Source organism: Nelumbo nucifera, chromosome 1, assembly GCF_055504915.1.
Source record: "Nelumbo nucifera cultivar China Antique chromosome 1, China Antique-T2T, whole genome shotgun sequence".
In the NCBI taxonomy this organism is placed as follows: domain Eukaryota; kingdom Viridiplantae; phylum Streptophyta; class Magnoliopsida; order Proteales; family Nelumbonaceae; genus Nelumbo; species Nelumbo nucifera.
This window is the reverse complement of record NC_142649.1, coordinates 7,318,343-7,340,489: the sequence shown is the minus strand read 5'-3', so window position 1 is coordinate 7,340,489 and position 22,147 is coordinate 7,318,343. Positions and strand designations below refer to the sequence as shown.

General features: G+C 40.1%; 1 protein-coding gene across 9 annotated transcripts in view; it reads left to right on the top strand.

Annotated features, from left to right (window-relative positions):
* The window catches only part of LOC104587004 (rab GTPase-activating protein 22-like), a 93,261-nt gene that overhangs the window by 36,041 nt on the left and 35,073 nt on the right, over window positions 1-22,147 (top strand). For all 9 annotated transcript variants that reach the window (XM_019195956.2, XM_088894766.1, XM_088894768.1 and 6 more), the window contains 4 exons: window positions 3,195-3,997; window positions 4,120-4,242; window positions 4,400-4,488; window positions 4,584-4,784. In XM_019195956.2, coding sequence (XP_019051501.1) covers window positions 3,195-3,997; window positions 4,120-4,242; window positions 4,400-4,488; window positions 4,584-4,784 — 1,216 coding nt within the window. The remainder of the gene's footprint in view (window positions 1-3,194; window positions 3,998-4,119; window positions 4,243-4,399; window positions 4,489-4,583; window positions 4,785-22,147) is intronic.

Here is a 22,147-nt window from a genome sequence, read left to right as displayed (position 1 = left end):
CACCGTTGAAATCAACATAGTAGACCCACTGTTATAATTGCTGGTTTGGTGGGTCCCATCTACTATAAACCCAAAATAAGATTTAATAATTCAGTGGATTTTATCCATCTCAAAGGAAAATTAGCAGTGAATAATCCACTGTTACAAAATGCTGAATCATTTTTGGCTTGGTGGATCCCACTCACTATATACAAAAGTAAAGTTTAATAATGAGTTAATGCTGTAGTGGGCCTACTATCAGATCAGTATAGTGGGTCCCACTGTTAGAACATTTAAGCTTAAAATATTAAAGTGGGCCATGCCCACTATTTAATCAACATAGTGGGTCCCACTTATCAGCGGGGCCCACTGTTAACTATTAAATCAACATGGTTGGTCCTACGTGTCAGTGGGGCCTACTGTTAAAATATTTAAGTTTAAAATCTTAAGGTGGGTCATGCCCACTAATAAATCAACCTAGTGGGTCCCATTTGTCAGTGGGACCCACTATCAAAATATTTAAGTTTAAAATCTTAAAGTGGGTCACGCCCCACTAACCAATCAAACTAGTGGGTCCCACCTGTCAGCAGGGCCCACTGTCAAAATATTTAAGTTTTAAATCTTAAAGTGGGCCATGCCCACCAATAAATCAACCTAGTAGGTCCCACTTGTCAGCGGGGCCCACTATAAAAATATTTTAACCTTAAAACCTTAAAATGAGCCATGCCCACTATCAAATCCCTAGTGGGCCCCACCCTGTCAGTGGGGCCCACTATCAAAATATTTAAGTTTTAAATCTTAAAGTGAGCCACACCCACTAACAAATCAAACTAGTGGGTCCCACCTGTCAGTAGGGCCCACTGTCAAAATATTTGAGCTTTAAATCTTAAAGTGGGTCATGCCCACCAATAAATCAACCTAGTGGGTCCCACCTGTTTGCGGGGCCCACTGTCAAAATATTTTAAGTTTAAAACCTTAAAATGGGCCATGCCCACTATCAAATCAACCTAGTGGGTCCCACCTGTCAGTGGGGCCCATTTTCAAAATATTTAAGTTTTAATTATAAAGTGGGCCACACCCACTAACAACTCAACCTAGTGGGTCCCACTTGTCAGCGGGGCCCACTGTCAAAATATTTAAGTTTAAAATCTTAGAGTTGGCCACACCCACTAACAAATCAATCTAGTGGGTCCCACCTGTCAGTGGGGTCCACTGTCAAAATATTTAAGGTGGGCCATGCCCACCACCAAATCAGTATAGTGGGTCCCACTTTTTACCGAATAACGGGACTCACTGTTAAGATGTATAAATTTAAATACATAGGTACCCAATGGTGTATGGGTCCCATGACCTATCTACCAATTGTGGGGCCCACTCATGGGTATAACCCGCTAAGAGTCCAAGCTGACGGGACTGCTTATACCTGTTGTTGAGTTTAACCCTTACAAAGTAGCTCTTTCACATAAGATGAAAATCAAAGGGTATTTCCTTCAAGGAATATAATTAAGGGGTTTCAGCAAACATAATGCATACTTATATACCCTGAATAGGGAAACCCTAATTCTACTCAAGTTCTTTTTTTTATGAATTATGATCAAAACAAACAGTACAAGAAGTACATATTTATCAAAAAAAAGTGGTTGAGAAGAACAGAATGTTTTCCCCATCAGCTGACTGATTCACTATTTATTTATTTATTTATTTTGCTCATTAACTGAAACTTTATTGCTTAAAAATAGAATTGTACAATGGTAATCGTACAACAGTACAAGAAGTACGTAATAAGTTAACATACGAAGAAATTTGGCAGCATGTCTCTCCTGGTAGGTTGGACCCCGTGCTACCTTGTCCACTATCCTTTTACATACATTCATTCCCCTGAAAGGACTAACCCCAAAATAGATTTCTGCTTTGTACTCCTTGCCTAGCAAGAGCATCAGCTAAGCAGTTGGCAGACCTCTTTACCCAACTGAGGTTAATTGTCATCTCTCTTATCAATGGTTGGATCTCTCTCAAAGTGTCCTTACATTTCCATGGTCCTTTGGTTCCATTCAACCACCCCACTACCACCTTAGAATTATCTTAATCACCAAATTGTCCTAATTTAGAGTTTTAGCCAATTTGATGCCTTGAAGGACTGCCAGAAGTTCCACTCTTGTGTAGTCCCCATGCCCTATCAGCCTCAAATACAAGTGTAGGAAATGACCTTGACTATCACTGAAGGCATCCCCTATACCAGGCTATCCTGGGTGTGGAAAAAAATATCTTCGAACAGATCTCTCAGAGACAAAGGTGGACTCCATCTACATCCAAATAGTGAAAAGAGAAAAAAATCCCAAATTGCTGACACAAACTAATAGGAGATTAGTAAATGGAAAGAAGATTTACTGCAAGCTTTACAAAGGAAACACAGATTGGGAGATAAGTATCATGTTGGCCTTTTCTTTTGTAAAACATTACAAGTATTGATCTTCATGTGACACACCTCCCAGCAGAATGTCCTGATTTTAGGAGGAACTGGCTCTCTCCTAATCGTCTTAACAGGCAAATCATCATGTGAAAGTGGAACAGCTCCCTGAGAGAGTACTTTGAAGAAAGATGCACAAATGAAAGAGCCTGAGCAACTCAGGGACCAAATACAAGTGTCGAGTTTTGAAAGTGTTAGGTATAAAATACTCCAAAGAAGAAATCAGCTTCAAAACTTCAAGAGACTCCTCATCCTTCAACCCTCCCCTTAAAACAAGATTCCAAACCAGGCCATGATTGGACAGAGTAGCAAACAGATGAAGGCTCATTTTTAGTTAAAGATAGAGCAAAAATTATATAGTGAAATTTGTCTAAGAGGCTGCTCACCCCACCAGATGTCATTTCGAAACCTTTATTTCCTTGCAAGCAGCAATTTTTTGACAAAGGAACATAGTTAAGCAAGAACGGATGGCTTTTCAAGGAGAGGCTATTGGAGGTTCTAGCCAATAGGTTTGCGTCCCACCCATTAGGCGTTGCTCATGGGTGCTCCTTATCACAGTGTGCCTGTCCCAAGTCATGACTCAATAGTATTATTCATGTTCTTTTTGCAAAAAATACTTATTGTTCTTCATGATTTGGTGTCTATTTATGATACTGGCATGCTTTGTGCTGATAAGTGAATATTATTATATCTAGTTTACTTCTTAACATTATGACTAAAAAAATATACTTATGGCATTTTATTGCAGGGACCGATACATGGATTTAATTAAACAGTGCCAAATGATGCATTCAAGCATTGGTACTGGTTCTCTTGCCTATGTTGTGGGGTCAAAAGTGATGGATATGAGGACAGTGTCTAAAGAAAGTGGTAAAAGGGAAGCGGAAGGAGAGAGTAGACAAGATTTTGATGATACAACTAATGAAATAGAGACTTACTGTGATTGTAATAATAACCATATAGATACATCATACACATGCCAAGGGGACAGCTCTAGCGATTCAGCTGACATTATCAGCATTATGGGAAGCACAGATGGTGCGGTATATGACTCTTCATGTCCTATGCCTTCTTCTGGTCCTTACAATTGCTTTTCCCCAATGCCAGGGGAAGAAGCTCATGTATCAAAATACATAAATGAGACTTATTTTGACTTTCCTCCTTTACCTGTCACAGATTTGTTTGAACAAAGTGACAGGGATAAGAAAGAATCTGAATTGCATAATGATAGACTATCTGCAGACTTGAGATGGCCTGATGAAAACATGCACAGCTTTCAAATTAGTAATAACATAGATCTAATTATGGAGTCAAATGGTTCACCATCTGATGGTGTCTCACATGCAAGGAACCCTGAAACTGAGATGGCTACATTGGATATCCACAGAGAAGAAGTCAAGGAAATAAAGTTGGAATGCAAAACTGAAGCAGTAAATGGGCTTAGAATATCTGATGTTCAAGAAACAATAATGATGAATGCAACCATGACTCAAGAAGGAAGTGTTAGTGAAGACAGAGTTTCTGAGTGGCTTTGGACTCTTCACCAAATAGGTAAACACATTCTGATGTTCTATTTTGATGTTAGAATTTTATTTATATTACAATTGAATTTCTTGATTATTTTTTTCTTTTTGGCTTTTGCATCTCAAGCTGTGAATCTTTGCTTTTTACAGTTGTTGATGTTGTAAGAACAGATAGCAATCTAGAGTTTTATGAGGATGCAAAGAACCTAGCTAGGTTGTCAGACATTCTTGCTGTTTATGCATGGGTTGATCCTGCTACTGGGTACTGCCAAGGTTACATGCTGTTCCTTTTTCATTGACTCATAATAAATATTTCCTAAATTCTGAATTATTTCCTTTGTTAAATTCATAATAGAACTATAAATAATCAACTTTTCTCGTACCGACTTTGAAATTTGAGTTGCTATGTCTTTTGACAATCTGATTATAGGTATGAGCGATTTGCTGTCTCCTTTTGTTGTCCTCTATGAGGATAATGCAGATGCATTTTGGTGCTTTGAGATGCTTTTGAGGAGAATGGTACCTTCATACATGACAAATATCTTGATTTATTACTATTTTTTTGTCTGCTTGTATATTATTCTCTTATACTGCTATGTTTTCATCTCTTCCAGAGGGAAAATTTTCAAACAGAAGGTCCAGCTGGAGTTATAAAGCAGTTGCAAGCATTGTGGAATATCTTGGAACTTACTGACAGGGAAATGTTTGCACATTTATCACAAATAGGAGCTGAAAGTCTTCATTTTGCTTTCCGAATGCTGTTGGTGCTTTTCCGTCGAGAGTTGTCATTCAATGAGGTTCTTTGTATGTGGGAGGTTTGTATCTCTAGCCTTTGTCACTTCAAATAGTATTATTGTGCAAATTTTATGGTCTGAACTATAAAATATCCATGAGACAGATTTTGATAGGGGAAATAATTATTTTGATTGGCTGTATGGACCTTCCTGGCTTATGTGTGCAAGGTAACAGTAATTACACCACTGGCTCTTGTGGAGTTACTATTACTAGACCCACTAGGTATATGGAGAGATTGGTACAGTGGACCTTAACATTCAGTAGATTGTAGGGTATGTAGAGTTTTACATACAGCAGAGAATTACCACATTGTTCGGATGGCAAATCATAATCAACATTTTCTTGGAATAGTGCCCAACTTAAGTAGCAAAACAAGGAGATAGAAATCTCTTAGTTTTCTCGGGTGGCATATTTTTCCAGGAGATAAAACACATCCTTGTTTTTCTCTATCTCTAATTCTAACCTGAAAGGAGAGACAGGAGGAAACTTCATAGGAAAACAACAATGGATAGAGGGGGTTGTTATTCATATTATCACTATCGGGGTGGTGCATTGGCTACGGTCAAGACAGGAGTCAAGTTATTATAATTTGATGATATTGTTTGGACCTGGGATGTTATGGCATGATCTACCATCAAATAGTGTTCTATGATTGGATCCCCCACCCCAAGGAGTGCCATATTCAATTTTGGTGGTTGTTCTTTGGGGAATCTGGGACCAATGGAAATGCAGGAGACATCCTACTGGCACACTCTATTCCCAGCCGGATACTCAGATAGACCAGGGACAAACTGCTTCATGACCTTAGACTCTTATCAATTGTTGGAGAAGAGCAAGTGGAGGTGGAGGGTGATTATTCAATGTTGCAGAGATGGTTTCCCTGGGTTACTATAACAGTTTCACCACATCAGAGAGACCATGGATCTAGCACCCAGGGTGAACATGTTATTCAGGTGGACTCAGAGATTGTTAATGCAATTGCTGATAGTCCAGTTAGAGGAAGGGTTGAAAGATTGGAGTTGAATTGGGGGAATCTTCTTCCATTATAGTATTCTTTTGCATTTACTGATGTATATTCCGTTTTTTGGGTTGTACCCATTAGAGGGGGTGTTTCTGTATATTTCTTTCTCACTTATGAGATGGTAAGATCAGTGATTTTAAAAGGTGTGCCTGGGTTGGTACACAGACGAAGTGCATTTGAAGGCATATGCCTTGCTTAGGCCCAGGCACAGCTCCTTTGAAAAGGCATGTGCTTGGTGTGCCTAGGTGTGCACCTAGTGCACTTTGTGCCTCAGCCCAGGCGTAGGCGTTAGCTTAGAGACTTCCCCCCCTCCCCCCCTTTTGCAATTGTTCTCTCTGTTGAAAGGGCTGAACTCTTAACTAAACATGACCAAATTTGTTCCAGTTGTTGGCCAAATTTAAAAAAAAAAAATTCAATCCGACCCGAGAACCGATTTCTCAGTATTTTGAAATTTGAATTACTGGATCGAACTTGCATTGAATCGGACCAGATTTGAAACCCTAATTTAAACTGATCATACCTGATACGGAGTCCAAAATATGCAGCTCCCAGAGTGGTAGTTTATGCTCAATATCAAACCCAAATCGACTTCCAACTGAATGGCATAGCTGTATGTGTGAAGTCGAATCAGCAACACCTTTCCCGCCAAATTGAGATCCAACTGTTTGGGCTTGACACAGTTATGTGAACCTGATGTTCTCTGATGTTTTTCTTCAATAATACAGCAGGGGAGTGATGAGAATCAGCCATCACCAAGGCTGGTTTGAACTTTGAACTAGAGTGGAGAGATTGAATGGTTCACCCCATCCCTCTAATCCCTATTTATAGAGCTCTTTCTTAATTGGATAAGGACTTAATCCAAACCATATTTGGATTAAAATTTAATCTCTCAAATAAGATGGAGCTCCATACCCATTTTCATACCCATATAAGATCCATGCCACATGACAATTTAATTTGTCATGTGACCTCTTTAACTAGTCATAGTAGTAATGAGTGTAAGGCCCATTTTCTTTAATAGTTCACATACATAGGCGTTGCATGGCTTCTTAGGCCCAATTGTTGCATGGTGTGGGACCCACAAATTGTCTCACATAAGTCCACATGGGTTTATCCCATCTCTAGATAGAGATAGGCCGAATTCATTGCCCAAGGGCAGTGAACTCTTGAGCCAAACAAATTGGGCCCAACACTTAAATATAAGTGATCCTCAGGTTCAACCATCCTATGAAACCAAAGGGTAATGGACTAATGTAAGATAAATCCCTTTAGGTTATCAGCCCTCTAATGGCCTCTTGCCCTTAACCTCTCAGCCATAAATAATCAAAACACTGCTTATAGGGAATGACCTCTTCCTTGGCTGCAAGATGTAGTGTCACACCCTTTGCTCAGATAGATCTTAGGATTAAAACCTTTTGCAAACCTTTTTCAAAAAATAATATATGTATAAATACATTTTGCAAATCCGATTTCAAATACAGTTGAAATCCACTACTTGCAGTTTTAGGTTTCCATTAGAGAGAGTGTAAACCCTAATCACTTTGTCTGACAAAGGGGTTAATCCTATCACTATGATCACCCACTGAGGTAATATCCTAAATTGCTCCAACATACCTAGGTATTTGACCCTAGTTGAATCTCATTGGTTGGCATATAAAAAGCATCGTAGTCCAAGACCCAATATAATATTATAATCAAGTTTTGGGTTAAGTGCAACTTTCTAGTTTTGCCCATCTGTCTCCAAGGTCCAAGACATAACTGAAAATTGGTCTAGGTTCAATTCATTTTCACAAACACTCACTGATTGTGCTTGGGGTTTAACCCTAGTAGTTAAGACAAGCTGTTCCACCAATTCAACAGCACATCAGTATCAACCTTGTCAAGACAAACTCTCAAAGTCTATCCAATGGTTGAGAACATTCTAGATTAACACAATTCTCTTAAGTGTCCAGTTTAAGGAGTAATTCACAGAAACACACTAATCTGAACATAGAACAATAATGTACTTATATTATTCATACATAAAAGTTTGTGTACATTGGAGCTAAGGGCATACACTGTCTAACACTCTCATCCGTTTTATACAAGATATTTTTGAAAAGATAACTACAATTAAAATTACAAAACTAATATTTTTATGTACTAGTTAAGAATTTAAGACATTGGCATGGTCGTGTTTGGTTTTGCCTCAAGGGGCTTGGTATAAAGGTGGCTTGTAGAATTAAGAATGTAAAATGTTTAACATCACATTAACTACTTGAAGTAGAGCAATTTGGAAAAACAAAAGTATTGAAAGTTTCACATGCTTGAATTGTTAAGTGCTTAAATATGTTTTATATGTTATCTTTGATTTTATTTCTATATTTTTACTTTGAATATGCTTTATATGTTATGTTTATGAATTTTAATTTGAGAAAATAAGCTTTTTGAAACATTTAATATCTTTTAAAATTTAAGTTTGCATTATTTTAATTAATATTTATTTTTATTACTTTTTTATTTTTTTGCACTTTTTGCGTTTTTTGTTTTTTTTTTTTTAATTTAAATAGGTGAGTTCCTTGGCACAATAGATCCCTTGTGCTCTTAAAACACTAGGTAAGATGATTGTACAAGCTTATTTTATTTGTAAGTGGCATATTTTGATGTAATTATTGATAGAAAAAACTTTACATTGTGTTTAGGGCTAAAAATATATGATGTAAAAGAAAAATAATATAAATAAATGTAAAGCTTGAGGGAGGGGGGGGCAGATTTGACAGCTGGCCCACTCCACATAAATTCAAATTTAAATTGTTCTGGTTATGGGGGGAGTTAAGCAACCACCCATGTATAAAGAATAGGGAGGTTGCTCTAACCTCCCTACCCCATAACTGTCTCCCTCTATATAAGGGGGAGAGCAGAAGAAAATTGGGTCGGCAGATTGAGAGAAGGGAGAAGAGAAAGAAAAAAGAGAAGAAAGAGGAAGAGAAGAAATAGAGGAAGGAATTAGTAGTCGGCTGATTGAGTTGATTAAGGATAACCATACACAGGTATAGATTTTATCTTCTTCTTCTACCCCTTAAAAATTTTATCTACTGCAATCTTTATCTTATTCTCTCTCTCTCTCTCTAAAGTTCTGTTAGAACTCAACATCTTATTTCAATTTATATACTGAAAGAGATTAATACTTGAAGACTAACTATTGTTATGTTCGGTGGATCTTATCCACCTCAAAAGAACATTCAATATAATGGGAAAAAAAGACACATTTCTGGGTCCTTATCCACTTAAAAAAAAGGATAGGTGTGCTGGTTTACCACCTGTAACAGCACATGTTGCCACTTGCTACTGACAATATTTTTTGGGACCCACTGGTTCGGTGGATTTTATCCACCTCCGAAGATCAGAATCTTCAATGGACTGCCCATATCACAACAGAGAAAAACAAAAGAAGGAGAACAAAAAGTCTTGCTTGGGACCCACTATGATCAATGAGATGTCAAGTTTTCAACAGGTGTTAATACCTGTAAACAAAACAGAAAGAGGTCAATATGAAGCACACCACATTCGGTGGATTTCATCCACCTCAAAGGGGATATATTCCATTCTTATAATAGATATAAATGAAAAAATGGTAGGATCCATCGTATGGACGCCAAAAAGGTTGCGGAATGGGTGGGCGAATTTAAAAAATTTTCTACCTTTCTTTCAACTGGGAATTGTACTCCCTAATTTTAGAATAAAAAATTCAAGGATCCTACTTGAACCAAACCAGACCAGATCTGAACCAAGAACAAAGGGAAGGGTTATACCTGATACAGAGAATCAAGATCTCCCAACGTTGGTGTTCACGCCCAAAGAAAGATCCAAGATCTGCTCCCGCTGAAGATGACACAACGATGGTGGGGCAGAACCAACAGTGTACGTCCCACGTACCGAACTCTTCACAAGAATCCGTTGGAGGCTTAGAGCACCGAACCAAACCAGTCTTTCAGCAAAGACTGATATCAAGAACAAGCTTCTTGATCGTCCCTTCAAAGGAATTCGAACCAAGCAGTAAGGCGGCAGCGGCTGGAGGAGTTCCTAAGGCTGAAAGTGGCGTGAATGCAGATTTCAGCTTAGGGAAGGTGAGATCCTATCTCAGATTGCAGAAGAAGTCACTGCAAAAACCCTAGGTCGAATTCTTGTAATTCTAGATTAGGGTTTCCTCCTTTCTTAGTGATTAAGAAACCTCCTAATCCCATTAGGAGTTATCCCAATCCAAATCTGTATTTGGATAGGGGATAATCTTAATCCTATCTGCAGATTAGATCAGCCCACTCCTGATCTCATCAGGAGGTTAATCTTAATCCTATCTGCAGATACGCCCCCTTAAGTGGGTGATCATATCAGCCCAGGTCGAAATGGGCTTTTAGGCCCATTAAGAAAAACAGTGCTCAATAAGTTTCCAAACTGCTGCCTAGTTGGGCTTCTTTGTATGGCGTGGAACCCAAGCATTGATCTACACATCAGCCACATAAGTTCGGCCCAACCTTTGTTACAAGGCCTAGCCGAATTCACTGGGAAGCCCAGTGAACCCCTTGAGCCCATCACATGGACTCTATGGGCCCAACACTTATACTAAGTGGTCCCTGGGCCAAACCATCTTATAAAAACCCAGGGACTGTGGGCAGATGTAAGATTAGCCCATTAGGTATTACCCTAAATGGCCTTATACTTAACCTCTCAGCCCATAATGATCAAGCACTGCCCGACAAGAGAGGACCTCTCCCTCAGCTGCAAGGAACTGTGCTACACTCTCTACTCACATGAATCCCGGGAATTAAAACCATTTGCAAACATTTTGAAACCGTATATAAGTATATATCATATATATAAATTTGCAAAACAAATTCCAACGATTGAAATCAACTGCCGGCAGTTTGGTTTCCATCAGAGAGAGTGCATCCCCGATCATTACCTTTGTCCGACAAAGGGGCTGATTCCGTCACTATGATCACCCACTCAGATGAATTCTTAGACTGTCCCAACATACCCAAGTTTTGACCCCCGCTAAGGATCTCACTGATTGGCATATCAAAGACAGCCCAGTCCGGCACCTAGTGCAGTATCATAATTGGGTCTAGGGGTCAGGTGTAACTTTCTAGTTTTTCCCACCAATCTCCAAGGTTTAGGGCAATATTGGAAATCTAGTCCGGTTCAAGGATTCAAGTAATCCTACACTACGTGTGCCTTGGGTCTCACCCTGGCGGCTGAGACAAGCCACCCCAACATTTGGCAGCACACCAGTGTCAGCTTTGGCAGGACAAATCTCCCCAAACTTATCCAACGGCTTTGAACATTTAAAACTAACATGAGTCTCATTAAGTGTCCAGTTGTAGGGTATTACACAGAAACATACCACACAACATGAATCAAACATGTACTTTATTTATTTACACTAAATATCAAAAGTACATCAAACTGATTGGAGCTAAGGGCATACAAAACTGTCTAACAATAAATACTTCTGTTTTGATGGGTCCCACCCATAATTAGGGGGACCCATTGTCATATTCGGTGGATCTTATCCACCTCAAAAGAAAGTCAAAAAAGGACTATCTACTGTTTTAAATAACATGAATCGGTGGGGTCCCCTTTCATCTTAATAGGTCCCACTACCAAATTAATAGTGGTCCCACCAATAATTCGGCCCACTATGGAATTTTTTTTTTACTTTAAAATATTCAAGTGGGCTATGCCCACTATAAAACCAACCTAGTGGGTCCCACCTGTCAGTGGGGCCCACTGTTAAAATATTCAATATAAAAACATTAAAGTGGGCCACACCCACTATCAAACCAATTTAGCGGGTCCCACCTGTTAGTGGGGCCCACTATTAAAATATTTAATATAAAAACATTAAAGTGGGCTACACCCACTATCAAACCAACCTAACAGGTCCCACCTATCAGTGGGGCCCATTGTTAAAATATTCAATATAAAAACATTAAAGTGGGCCACACCCACTATCAAACCAATCTAGTGGGTCCCACCTGTCAATGGGGCCCACTGTCCAAATATTCATGTTTTAAGTCTTAAAGTGGGGCGCCCCACTAACAAATCAAACTAGTGGGTCCCACCTTTCAGCAGGCCCACTGTCAAAATATTTAAGTTTAAAACCTCAAAGTTGGCCATGCCCACTATCAAATCAAACTAGAGGGTCCCACCTGTCAGTGGGGCCCACTTTCAAAATATTTAAGTTTAAAATCTTGGGTTATGCCCACTAACAAATCAACCTAGGGTCCCACTTATCAGTAACTAGTGAGTCCCACCTGTTAGCGGGGCCCACTGTCAAAATATTTAAGTTTAAAATATTAAGGTGGGTCATGCCCACCACCAAATCAGTATAGTGGGTCCCACTTTTTACCAATTAATGGGACTCACTGTTAAGGTATAAGTTTAAATACATAAGTACCCAATGGTGTATGGGTCTATGACCTGTCTACCAATTGTGGGGCCCACTCATGGGTATAACCCGCTAAGAGTCCAAGCTGATGGGACTGCTTATACCTGTTATTGGGTTTAACCCTTACAAAGTAGCTCTTTCACATAAAATCAAAATCAAAGGGTATTTCCTTCAAGGAATATAATTAAGGGGTTTTAGCAGACATAGTGCATACTTATACACCCTGAATAGGGAAACTCTAATTCTACTCAAGTTCTTTTTTTTATTGTTGACAGATGTTGTTGTACACAGGTTTAGTACCGCAGGGGTATTTCTATAATTTTTCCATTCTTTATGTTGTACGACCAGTATAGTATTGTAGAGAAGATGGGCCGAATGGCCCATAGGTTGTTTATTCTTTCTTGTTATTTATGTTTCTTTTCTGTAATGGGCCTTATTCTGGGCCCATCTTGTCTATATTAAGTTCTTTGTAACTTCTTGCCCAACTAAGGGCCTCCTTGTAATTATTCAAATATATCTTAATAAAAGAGTGTTAGGGTGCTGAGAGAGAGAAAGTTCGAAACTCTCATTCTCAGACCCTCATTGCTGAACTCTCAAGCTCTCCTCTCTTCAGTTTTCTTCATGGTATCAGAGCATATCTGAACCTGAATATCATAGGGCTGGAAGCTTAGTCACGTACTGCCTGATTCTTGGAGGTCAGTGGACGAGCCCAAGAGTAGAATCTCTTGGGGAAGTGGTTCGGTGGCCAGGAAGAATCAGAGAAAAAGAGGGGAAGGGGAACAGCTCAGTTCTGTTTTTGAAGCTCGACTGTGTTTGGACTGTTGGAGCTCGAACTGTAAGTTGTGCTCAGTTTTCTGCTTTGAAGCTCGACTGTGTTTGGACTGTTGAAGCTTGACTGTGTTTGGACTGTTGAAGCTTGAACTGTAAGTTGTGCTCAGTTTTCTGGTTGTTCTGTACTATCTTCGACTGTGTTTGGACTGTTGAAGGGTCCGAAAATCCTAGCTGTTCTGTACTAACTTCGACTGCATTAAATCTGGTTTAACCCAGAAATTTCTGGGCTGTTTTTCTCGTCTTGGACTGCTAAAACCTGCCGAAACATCCTTGTAACAAGGCTGTGTATTGTTACTTATATTTGGCCATTTTAAGGGGCTGTACGAACTGTTTTTGGGGTCTTTTCTCTTCCTTGACAGTGGGTTGTCTCTATTGCCCACACTGTGTTTGTGAAAAGGCCTGTTCAGCAATACCAATTGGTATTTACTCTTCTTGGCTGAGTGCACAGCTTTGAAAAGGTACTTCGGCTGAGTGCACAGTGCCTAGGAGTTTCTGATTACTTCTTGAAGGCTGAACTCAGTATATTGTCTTCTTGTGGTCGGCTGAACTCTGTTTAGAGTGTTTACATGATGTACTCCTCAGAGTTTGAAAACAAAAGTGGTGCTGAATATGGACTGGTTCAGGGGACTCCAAGTGATTCCTTATTGACTGTGACCATAGTTAAACTAGATGGAACTAATTATCTGGCATGGTCACAATCAGTAAAGATTCATGTTTGTAGTAGAGGAAAGTGGGGATTCATTTCCGGGAGTAAGAAGGCTCCCCCAGAAGATGATCCATCCTACGAGAAGTGGATGCAAGAAAATTACACTGTCATTGGGTGGCTTGTGAACTCAATGCAGCCACAAATCAGCCAACACTACCTATGGATGAATTCAGCAAAAGAAATTTGGGACAGTGTTGCGGAAACCTATTCACAAAAACTCAATGTGGCCCGGGCATATAAATTGAGAAGTGATGTAAAGAATTTAAGGCAAGGGGAGAAACCTCTTGCTGTATATTTCTCAACCCTGAAGTCCCTATGGCAAGAGATTGACCTAATAGAAGCTGTAACTTGGGACACCACCAATGATGCAGAGACCTACAGAAAATTGGTTGAAAGGAACAGGGTATTTGAGTTCTTAACTGGACTAAACCCAGAATATGATATCACAAAACAGAATATTCTTTCCAAGGAGTGTGTCTCTTTGTCACAAGTTTATGCATTGGTGAGTAGTGAAGAGAGCAGAAGGGCTGTTCAGGTTCAAGGGGCTGATATTAATGATCACTTTGCCAATATGGGGATTAAACCCAAAGGGAATGTTGGAACTTCTGGTGGCATAGGAAAGAAAGAAGTTATATGTGAGTACTGCAAGAAGCCGAAGCACACCAAAGACAAGTGCTAGAAACTACATCCTAATCTTGTTCCCAGTCGGTTTCAGAAAAAGCATGATAGTAAAAGATCAGGAAGTGCAAATGTATTTGCCGGGCCAGATAGTGAAGAAATGTCTGCTTTTGCACAGTTGGCAGCCATGAGAGCAGAATATGAAAAGTTTGGGAAGATGATCAGTCAGTTGAGTGATGTGACCTCTTCTTCCAACCCTTCAGGCAATTCTTCTGCTGCTTCAACATTTGCTCATTCAGGTATAAGGGCTTCTGCCAATCATGCTACCAGTTCAGGTAATCTCAAGATCCCTTGGATTATTGACTCAGGTGCTTCTGACCATATGACCAATCTTTCTACCTTATTTGTTTCATATGACTTGCTTCCTGGACGTGATAAAATCACTTTAGCTGATGGTTCACTTGCCCCTATCTCTGGTAAGGGAACCATCAAGGCTACGGATTCCTTGTTCCTACCTTCTGCCCTTCATGTACCTAAATTAAATACAAATTTGTTGTCTGTAAGCAGTTTAACCAAGTCACTAAACTGTTGTGTAACCTTCTTTCCTTCCTACTGTGTTTTTTAGGATCTGGAGTCTCAGAAGGTGATTGGGAGTGGCCATGAGGCGAACGGAATATACCTGCTTGATACCCCGGAACAATGCACTGTCCTTTGTTCTACATACCTCATTAACCGAATGCCCTCTCGTTGGTTAGAGTACAAAGCCCCGCATCAGCTTCTCTTCCCTAAGGTCCCTCTTCTTTCTATCCCTCCTCGTGTATTTGGTTGTCGGTGCTTTGTCCAAAATTTGTCTCCCACCCATGGGAAATTGGATTCTCGTGCTATCCCGTGCATATTTCTTGGTTACTCTTTCACTCAAAAGGGGTATCGTTGCTTTGGTCCTGTTTCTCGGAAATTCTATGTCTCCATGGATGTTACTTTCTTTGAAGATGAGCCTTTTTTTCCTGTTTCTCCTCAGGGTGAGTGTAGGCATGAGGAGAAACTGGTTCAGCTTCCTTCTCTTCTTGATCCTTCGCCATTGGTTTAGCTTCATTCTCTTCCCGATCCTCCATCTTTCCGTGTTTTTTCTCGTCGTCGCAAAGGCCAACCAAATTCAAGAGTTGTGGAGAATCCAGAAGTTGTACTTCAAGTGCCATCAAACTCTTCAGGGGAAGATCATACCCACTCAGGTAACTTGACTCCCAATGATGTTCCTGACTCCTCTGTTGCTAATGATCCTTCCTATTGCTCACAGGAAAGGTGTTAGGTTGTATACCACTAAACATCCCATTTCCAACTTTGTTTCCTATGAGAACATTTCACCCTCATTTCGTGCCTTCCTTACCTCCATTGACAGTGTCCTATTCCCAAGAATGTGGCAGAAGCTCTTTCAGTACCAGAATGGACAAATGCCATGAAGGAAGAAATTAATGCCCTTCATAAAAATGGCACGTGGGAACTTGTTGATCTTCCTAAGGGAAATGATCCAGTTGGATGTAAATGGGTGTTCACGGTCAAGCATGGGGCTGATGGAACCGTGGAGAGGTATAAAGCTCGTTTAGTGGCAAAGGGGTTTACTCAAGTATATGGACTTGATTATGTAGAAACTTTTGCCCCTGTTGCCAAGATGAACTCTATTAGAGTTCTTTTCTCTCTTGCTGCTAATCTGAATTGGGATCTACATCAGCTTGACATCAAGAATGCTTTCTTGAATGGTGACCTTGAAGAGGAAGTTTATATGGTTCAACCCCCCGGTTTTCTGGCTCAAGGCAATGAACAGAAAGTGTGCAAGTTAAAGAAGTCTTTATATGGGTTGAAGCAATCACCAAGAGCTTGGTTCAGCAGATTCCATGCTGCGGTTCAGCAAAAGGGATACAAGCAATGTCAATCAGATCACACACTGTTTGTGAAAAGAGGAGAAGGTAAAATGGCTGCCTTAATAGTATATGTGGATGACATAATTGTTACTGGTGACTGGAAGGATTAAAGTCAAAGGTTGAAGGGTTTCCTTGCCACTCAGTTTGAAGTGAAGGATCTAGGACCTGCCAAATACTTCCTTGGAATTGAAGTTGCTCGATCAAAAAAGGGTATCTTTATCTCCCAAAAGAAATATGTCCTATATTTGCTTCAGGACACTAGAAAGATGGGGGTTAAGCCAACTGACTCTCCCATTGACCCCAACCATAAATTAAGTGACAGGCAGGGTGAACCTCTTAAAGATGTGAAACAATTTCAGAGGCTTGTAGGGAGATTGTTATATCTCTCTATGACCCGTCCAGACATTGCATATGCTGTTGATGTCCTCAGTCAGTTCATGCATGCACCTAGGTCCACTCATCTTGAAGCAACAGAGAGGATACTACAATATCTTAAGAAGTTTCCTGGTGCTGGCTTGTTCCCGTCCAGACATTGCATATGCTGTTGATGTCCTCAGTCAGTTCATGCATGCACCTAGGTCCACTCATCTTGAAGCAACAGAGAGGATACTACAATATCTTAAGAAGTTTCCTGGTGCTGGCTTGTTATTTCAAAGGCACGGGCATTTGAGAGTTGAAGTTTATATAGATGCGGATTGGGCTGGATCTCAAAGTGACAGAAAGTCTACTAGTGGTTACTGCACCTTTGTAGGAGGGAACCTCGTTACTTGGAGGATTAAAAAGCAAACCGTGGTGGCTAGATCCAATGCTGAAGCTGAATATCGTGCAATGGCCCACGGAGTAGCTGAAGGTATGTGGATAAAGAATCTGTTGAGTGAGTTGGGTTTCCCAATGGACAAACCCATAACTCTATTCTGTGATAACAAAGCAGTTATAAGTATTGCTGCTAACCCGGTGCTGTATGATACAACAAAACACATCGAAGTTGACAAGCATTTTATCAGTGAGAAAGTCATCACAGGCGAAGTATGTACTCCCTATGTCAGCTCTGAAGACCAACTGGCAGACATCTTTACAAAAGGGCTAAACTATTCCAGACATCATGATCTCTATGACAAGTTGGGCATGATTGATATCTATGCCCCAACTTGAGGGGGTGTGTTGACAGATGTTGTACACAGGTTTAGTACCGCAGGGGTATTTCTGTAATTTTTCCATTCTTTATGTTGTACGACCAGTATAGTATAAATAACAACTACTTCACTCGCCTGAAGGATTCTTTTGAGGCATTCAGTCCTCTCGCCTCTCCTCTCTTCTCTTCTTCTCTTTCTCTCTTCCTCCTCTCTTCTCTTGTTCAACATTTATGAATTATGATCAAAACACATTGATAGAGAGGTTACCAAGTTCCTCTTTATGGTTCTTAAATGCAACACATCTATAAAGGAATGCTTATGCCACAATGAACTATTTGATCTTCTACCCAGTTCTTGTCCCAAAACACTAAACGTGACTGCTTCTACTCTTGGAAGGAATTGCGTTCTGTGAATAGTCTCTGCTGAGGATTTCACTCCCAATTTCTCAATGAAGGATGCACCAAAGGTGATAGAAGATTGTTTTGTTTTTTACCATCTGGAGTCATCCTTATCCAATTGGGTAAAACATCTTCCAATTTCTTAAGGGGAGAACACATCCTCTCGTTCTTCAAATTTTATGAGTCTTTCCTCTCAAAATAGTAGTTCACTGATGGTTCTTATGCAGAACTACTTAATATAATGTTGTTTTCATGTAACAATGTTATCCTATGGAGTCCAGTCATGAGTCATCCTTCTGAAATTGAACTTACCATTTTGGGTGTGTCATTGAGGGGTATGGAAGAAGAAATGAATGCTTTTCTAATAGATGTGGAGAGGAGAGTATTAGAAGTTGAAGTAGGTGTGTAAGTTGGGTGGGCTGGGCCAGGTTCAACCCAGGCCCAACCCTAATAATTGGTCCTAAAGCCCAAGTGTAGACTAAGCCCAAGGTCAAGCCTGATATGTTCAACCTGGGCCTTGCTCTCACACTAAAATTTGATTCACTTGGGTTGGGCTTAGGCCCGGGCTAGGTTCAGGTTGGTCAATCAGCCCAAACTAAAATTTGACATAAATGTATGTATGTATACATGCCTTGAAATATATGCCCACATATGTATGTGTATGTATATATAGTTAGGCCGGGCTCAGGTTGGGATAAGATTGGGCTGGGCTCGGGCTACCTAAGGGCTAGGCCCGGGCTTAGCTTAAAAAATAAAAAGGCCTGAACTTTTGGGCCCAGGCCCAGTCCAAGGACCAAAAATCCATGCCCAGTCCGTGTAAAATTGAGGATCAGGTCAATCCAGGCTTGGGTTGGGGACTTGGGGCTGCCCAAGTTTAACCCCTAAAGAGAAGGGAAGGGTAGAAGAACTGAAAAGGAACTTTTCAGGCTGTCATGGGGAATTGATGAAAATGCAGGGTCAGCAGCCAGAGGTGGAAAAGAGGGAAGGAGGAGGGGCAGGGCTACATCTTGAGGATGGGGGAGGTGTGGAGGAAAAATTTGGGTAGGAATTAATGTATTATTGTCATGAATATAGTTTTTTGGAATATTAGAGGCCTCTGAACCAAGGCAGACATCCTTTGCTTGCAAGAAATAAAAAATAGAAGAAACGGAAGCTCAAATTATTAGGAGCATCTGGGGAAAATGTTGCTATAATTGGGTGACATTGCCAACTGTCGGTACTTTAGGAGGAAAGGTCATAATATGTGGGACACAAATGTAGTAGAGATGAAAGGCAAGGAAGTAGGGCAGTTCTCCATTTCAATCTGGTTTCAGGTGTTGGAGGACGGATGGAATTCATTCTCTCTTCCGTGTATGACTCAAACTATTACAAATTAAGAGAAAATTTTTTAGCAGAGCTTGTTGGAGTTAGAGAGGGCTGGGATAAACCTTTGATGTCAGGGGGAAACTTTACTACTATTCACCTTGTTCACGAGGAAAATGGGTGAGCTAGATTGCATAGAGGAATGAGGGGCTTTGCTGAATTCATGGGAAAATGGAAGTTGGTGGATTTACCTCTGTTGGGGGCCAAATAGATGTGGACAGATGATTAGGAGGAATTAACATTGGTGAAGTTGGATATTTATTGAAAGTAAAATAACACTTAAAAAGAAAAAAAAAGAAGATTACAAGAAAGGTGACCAATAGCCACCCACCCAAGAGAATAAAAGAGACAACCAAATTCCAAGTCTGCAAACCCAAACCAATCCCCCCCCCCCCCCCGCCTAAAAAAAAGAATAAAGAATAAAAATAAAAAAAGAAACTCTAGGACCAAAAATTAAGACAAATACAACCAACCAACCAATCCAGACCAACCACAAATCAAACACCAGCCACAACTTCAACCTAAACTCAAACAAATACACCACCTAAACACACGAGATCATCCTAGCCAAGCCCCCAAGCAAAGAACCAAAACTCCCTGAACAAAAAACACTAACTAGCATCACTCAAAAACTTAACTAAATAATACAACTTCTTCATAGCGAAGAACATAAATTCCATTACTTCTCTCAAAAACTCTTCTTTTCAGATTCTTCTTTTTTATTATGTCCAACCCCAAATTCTCCTTTTTTTAAACACCTTCCTAGCAAATTCTTTCAAACTGTGTTATCATGGTATCAGAGTTGGTTGCTCAAACCTATTTTTGATTGAAGTTGAATCATAGGACTCAAAGGATCTCTCAGACTGTTGGATCAACTTTTCTTCAACCCTTTTGGAATTCTCAAGAAGTTGTTTCGATCAGCACCAGGTACATAAGTTGTGAAAATTTGAGAGAAAAAATGAATTGATTGTATTGTCTTGGAAGGAGCATATACACAACTTTATATAGAATTACAGAGCTAACTTATAGGGTGATAAAATAGGAAACTAACTTTTCCTAAAAAACTAATTTCTATATCAGTGGGATTCTCCAATTAATATCCCATGATTCAAGGAAATTAAGTTTCCTAAACTGATGGACCTAAAATTATGGAGAATCAATCAGAGAGTCAATCTTCTACTTTCCAACACTCCCCCTCAAGCTGGTGAATATGCATCTTTCATTCCCAGCTTGGAGATAAGTCCTTGGAATGCCACACTGCAAAGCTCTTTTGTCAGCACATCTGCCAGTTGACCATTCGTTTAGATGTATGGAGTGCAAATTAATCCGCTATCCAGCTTTTCCTTTATGAAATGCCTATCTATCTCAATGTTCTTTGTCCTGTCATGTTGGACGGGATTGTGAGCAATGTTAATAGCTGATTTGTTGTCACAGAATAATCTCATTGGACCTTCCCATCTGATCTTTAGGTCTTCCAAAATTATCTTGAGCCATAGTAATTCACATACTCCCTGAGCCATTGCCCTGAATTCTGCCTCCACACTTGATCTAGCTACCACATTCTGCTTCTTACTCCTCCATGTCACAAGAGTTCCTCCAAGGAACGTACGGTAACCTGTAGTGGACCGCCTATTCATGGGAGAGCCTGCATAATCTGCATCGGTGCATGCCTCTAAGGTTAATCCAGTATTTCTTTTAAACAAGATTCCTTTGCCAGGATTAGCCTTTAGGTAATGTAGTATCCTATAGACCGCCTGTAGGTAAACCTCTTTCGGGTTGTGCATAAACTAGCTAGCCACGCTCACGGCATATGCTATGTCTGGCCTTGTGTGGGCAAGATATATAAGTTTTCCTACTAATCTTTGGTACATTTCCCTATTCACGGCTGGATCTTCATTTGCTTCTCCCAATTTGTGATTTGGCTCAACCGGTGTGGAGGATGGTTTGCATGCTAACTTTCCTGTCTCTCTTAAAAGATCTGTTACATATTTCTGTTGTGAGATAAAGATGCCTTCTCTGGAATGAGCTACTTCAATCCCTAGAAAATACTTCAATCTCCCAAGTTCTTTTATTTCGAATTCTCTGACTAGGCATCTTCTCAAGGCTTCCTTCTCCTTTTCATCATTTCCTGTCACAATTATGTCATCGACATATACCAGAAGAGCCGTGACTCCCCCTGCATCCGAATGCTTTATAAAGAGTGTATGGTCTCCCTGACTTTGTTTGTATCCGATGGCAAGCATAACTTTAGTAAATCTTCCAAACCACACCCTAGGTGATTGCTTGAGACCATGTAGTGCTTTCTTCAACCTACAAACTTTATTTCCTTTTAGATTTCCTTTGAAGCCCGGAGGAATATCCATGTATATCTCCTCCTCTAAATTACCGTGAAGAAAAGCATTCTTTACATCAAATTGCTCCAAGTACCAGTCGAAGTTAGCTGCTAGTGACAACAAAATTCTTACCGTATTCATCTTAGCCACTGGAGCGAATGTCTCCTGATAGTCAACACCATAGGTTTGTGTATATCCCTTTGCCACGAGTCTTGCCTTGTATCTTTCTAGAGAGCTGTCTGACTTGTACTTTACTGTGAAAACCCACTTGCAGCCCACGGGTTTCTTTCCTGGTGGTAGGCCAACAATTTCCCATGTTTGATTCTTATCTAGAGCCTGCATCTCTTCTCTTATAGCATCTTTCCATTTCTCATCAGATAATGCCTCAGATAAAGTATTAGGAATATCAATGGGCTGGGTCTGGGATGTTTCAAGGATTACCTGCATAAGTTGATATGCAAACGGTAACTTTCATTTAAGAGAGATTAAAAGATATAACTGTCACCACTGAAAGGGTGGCTAGACAATCCCAGTACAATAAAAACAACACAACAAATAGGCCCAAAACAAAGCCTCCCTATTTACTCCTTGCTTAGCTAAAGTATCCGCCATTCCGTTTGCTGATCTTCTGGTAGGTT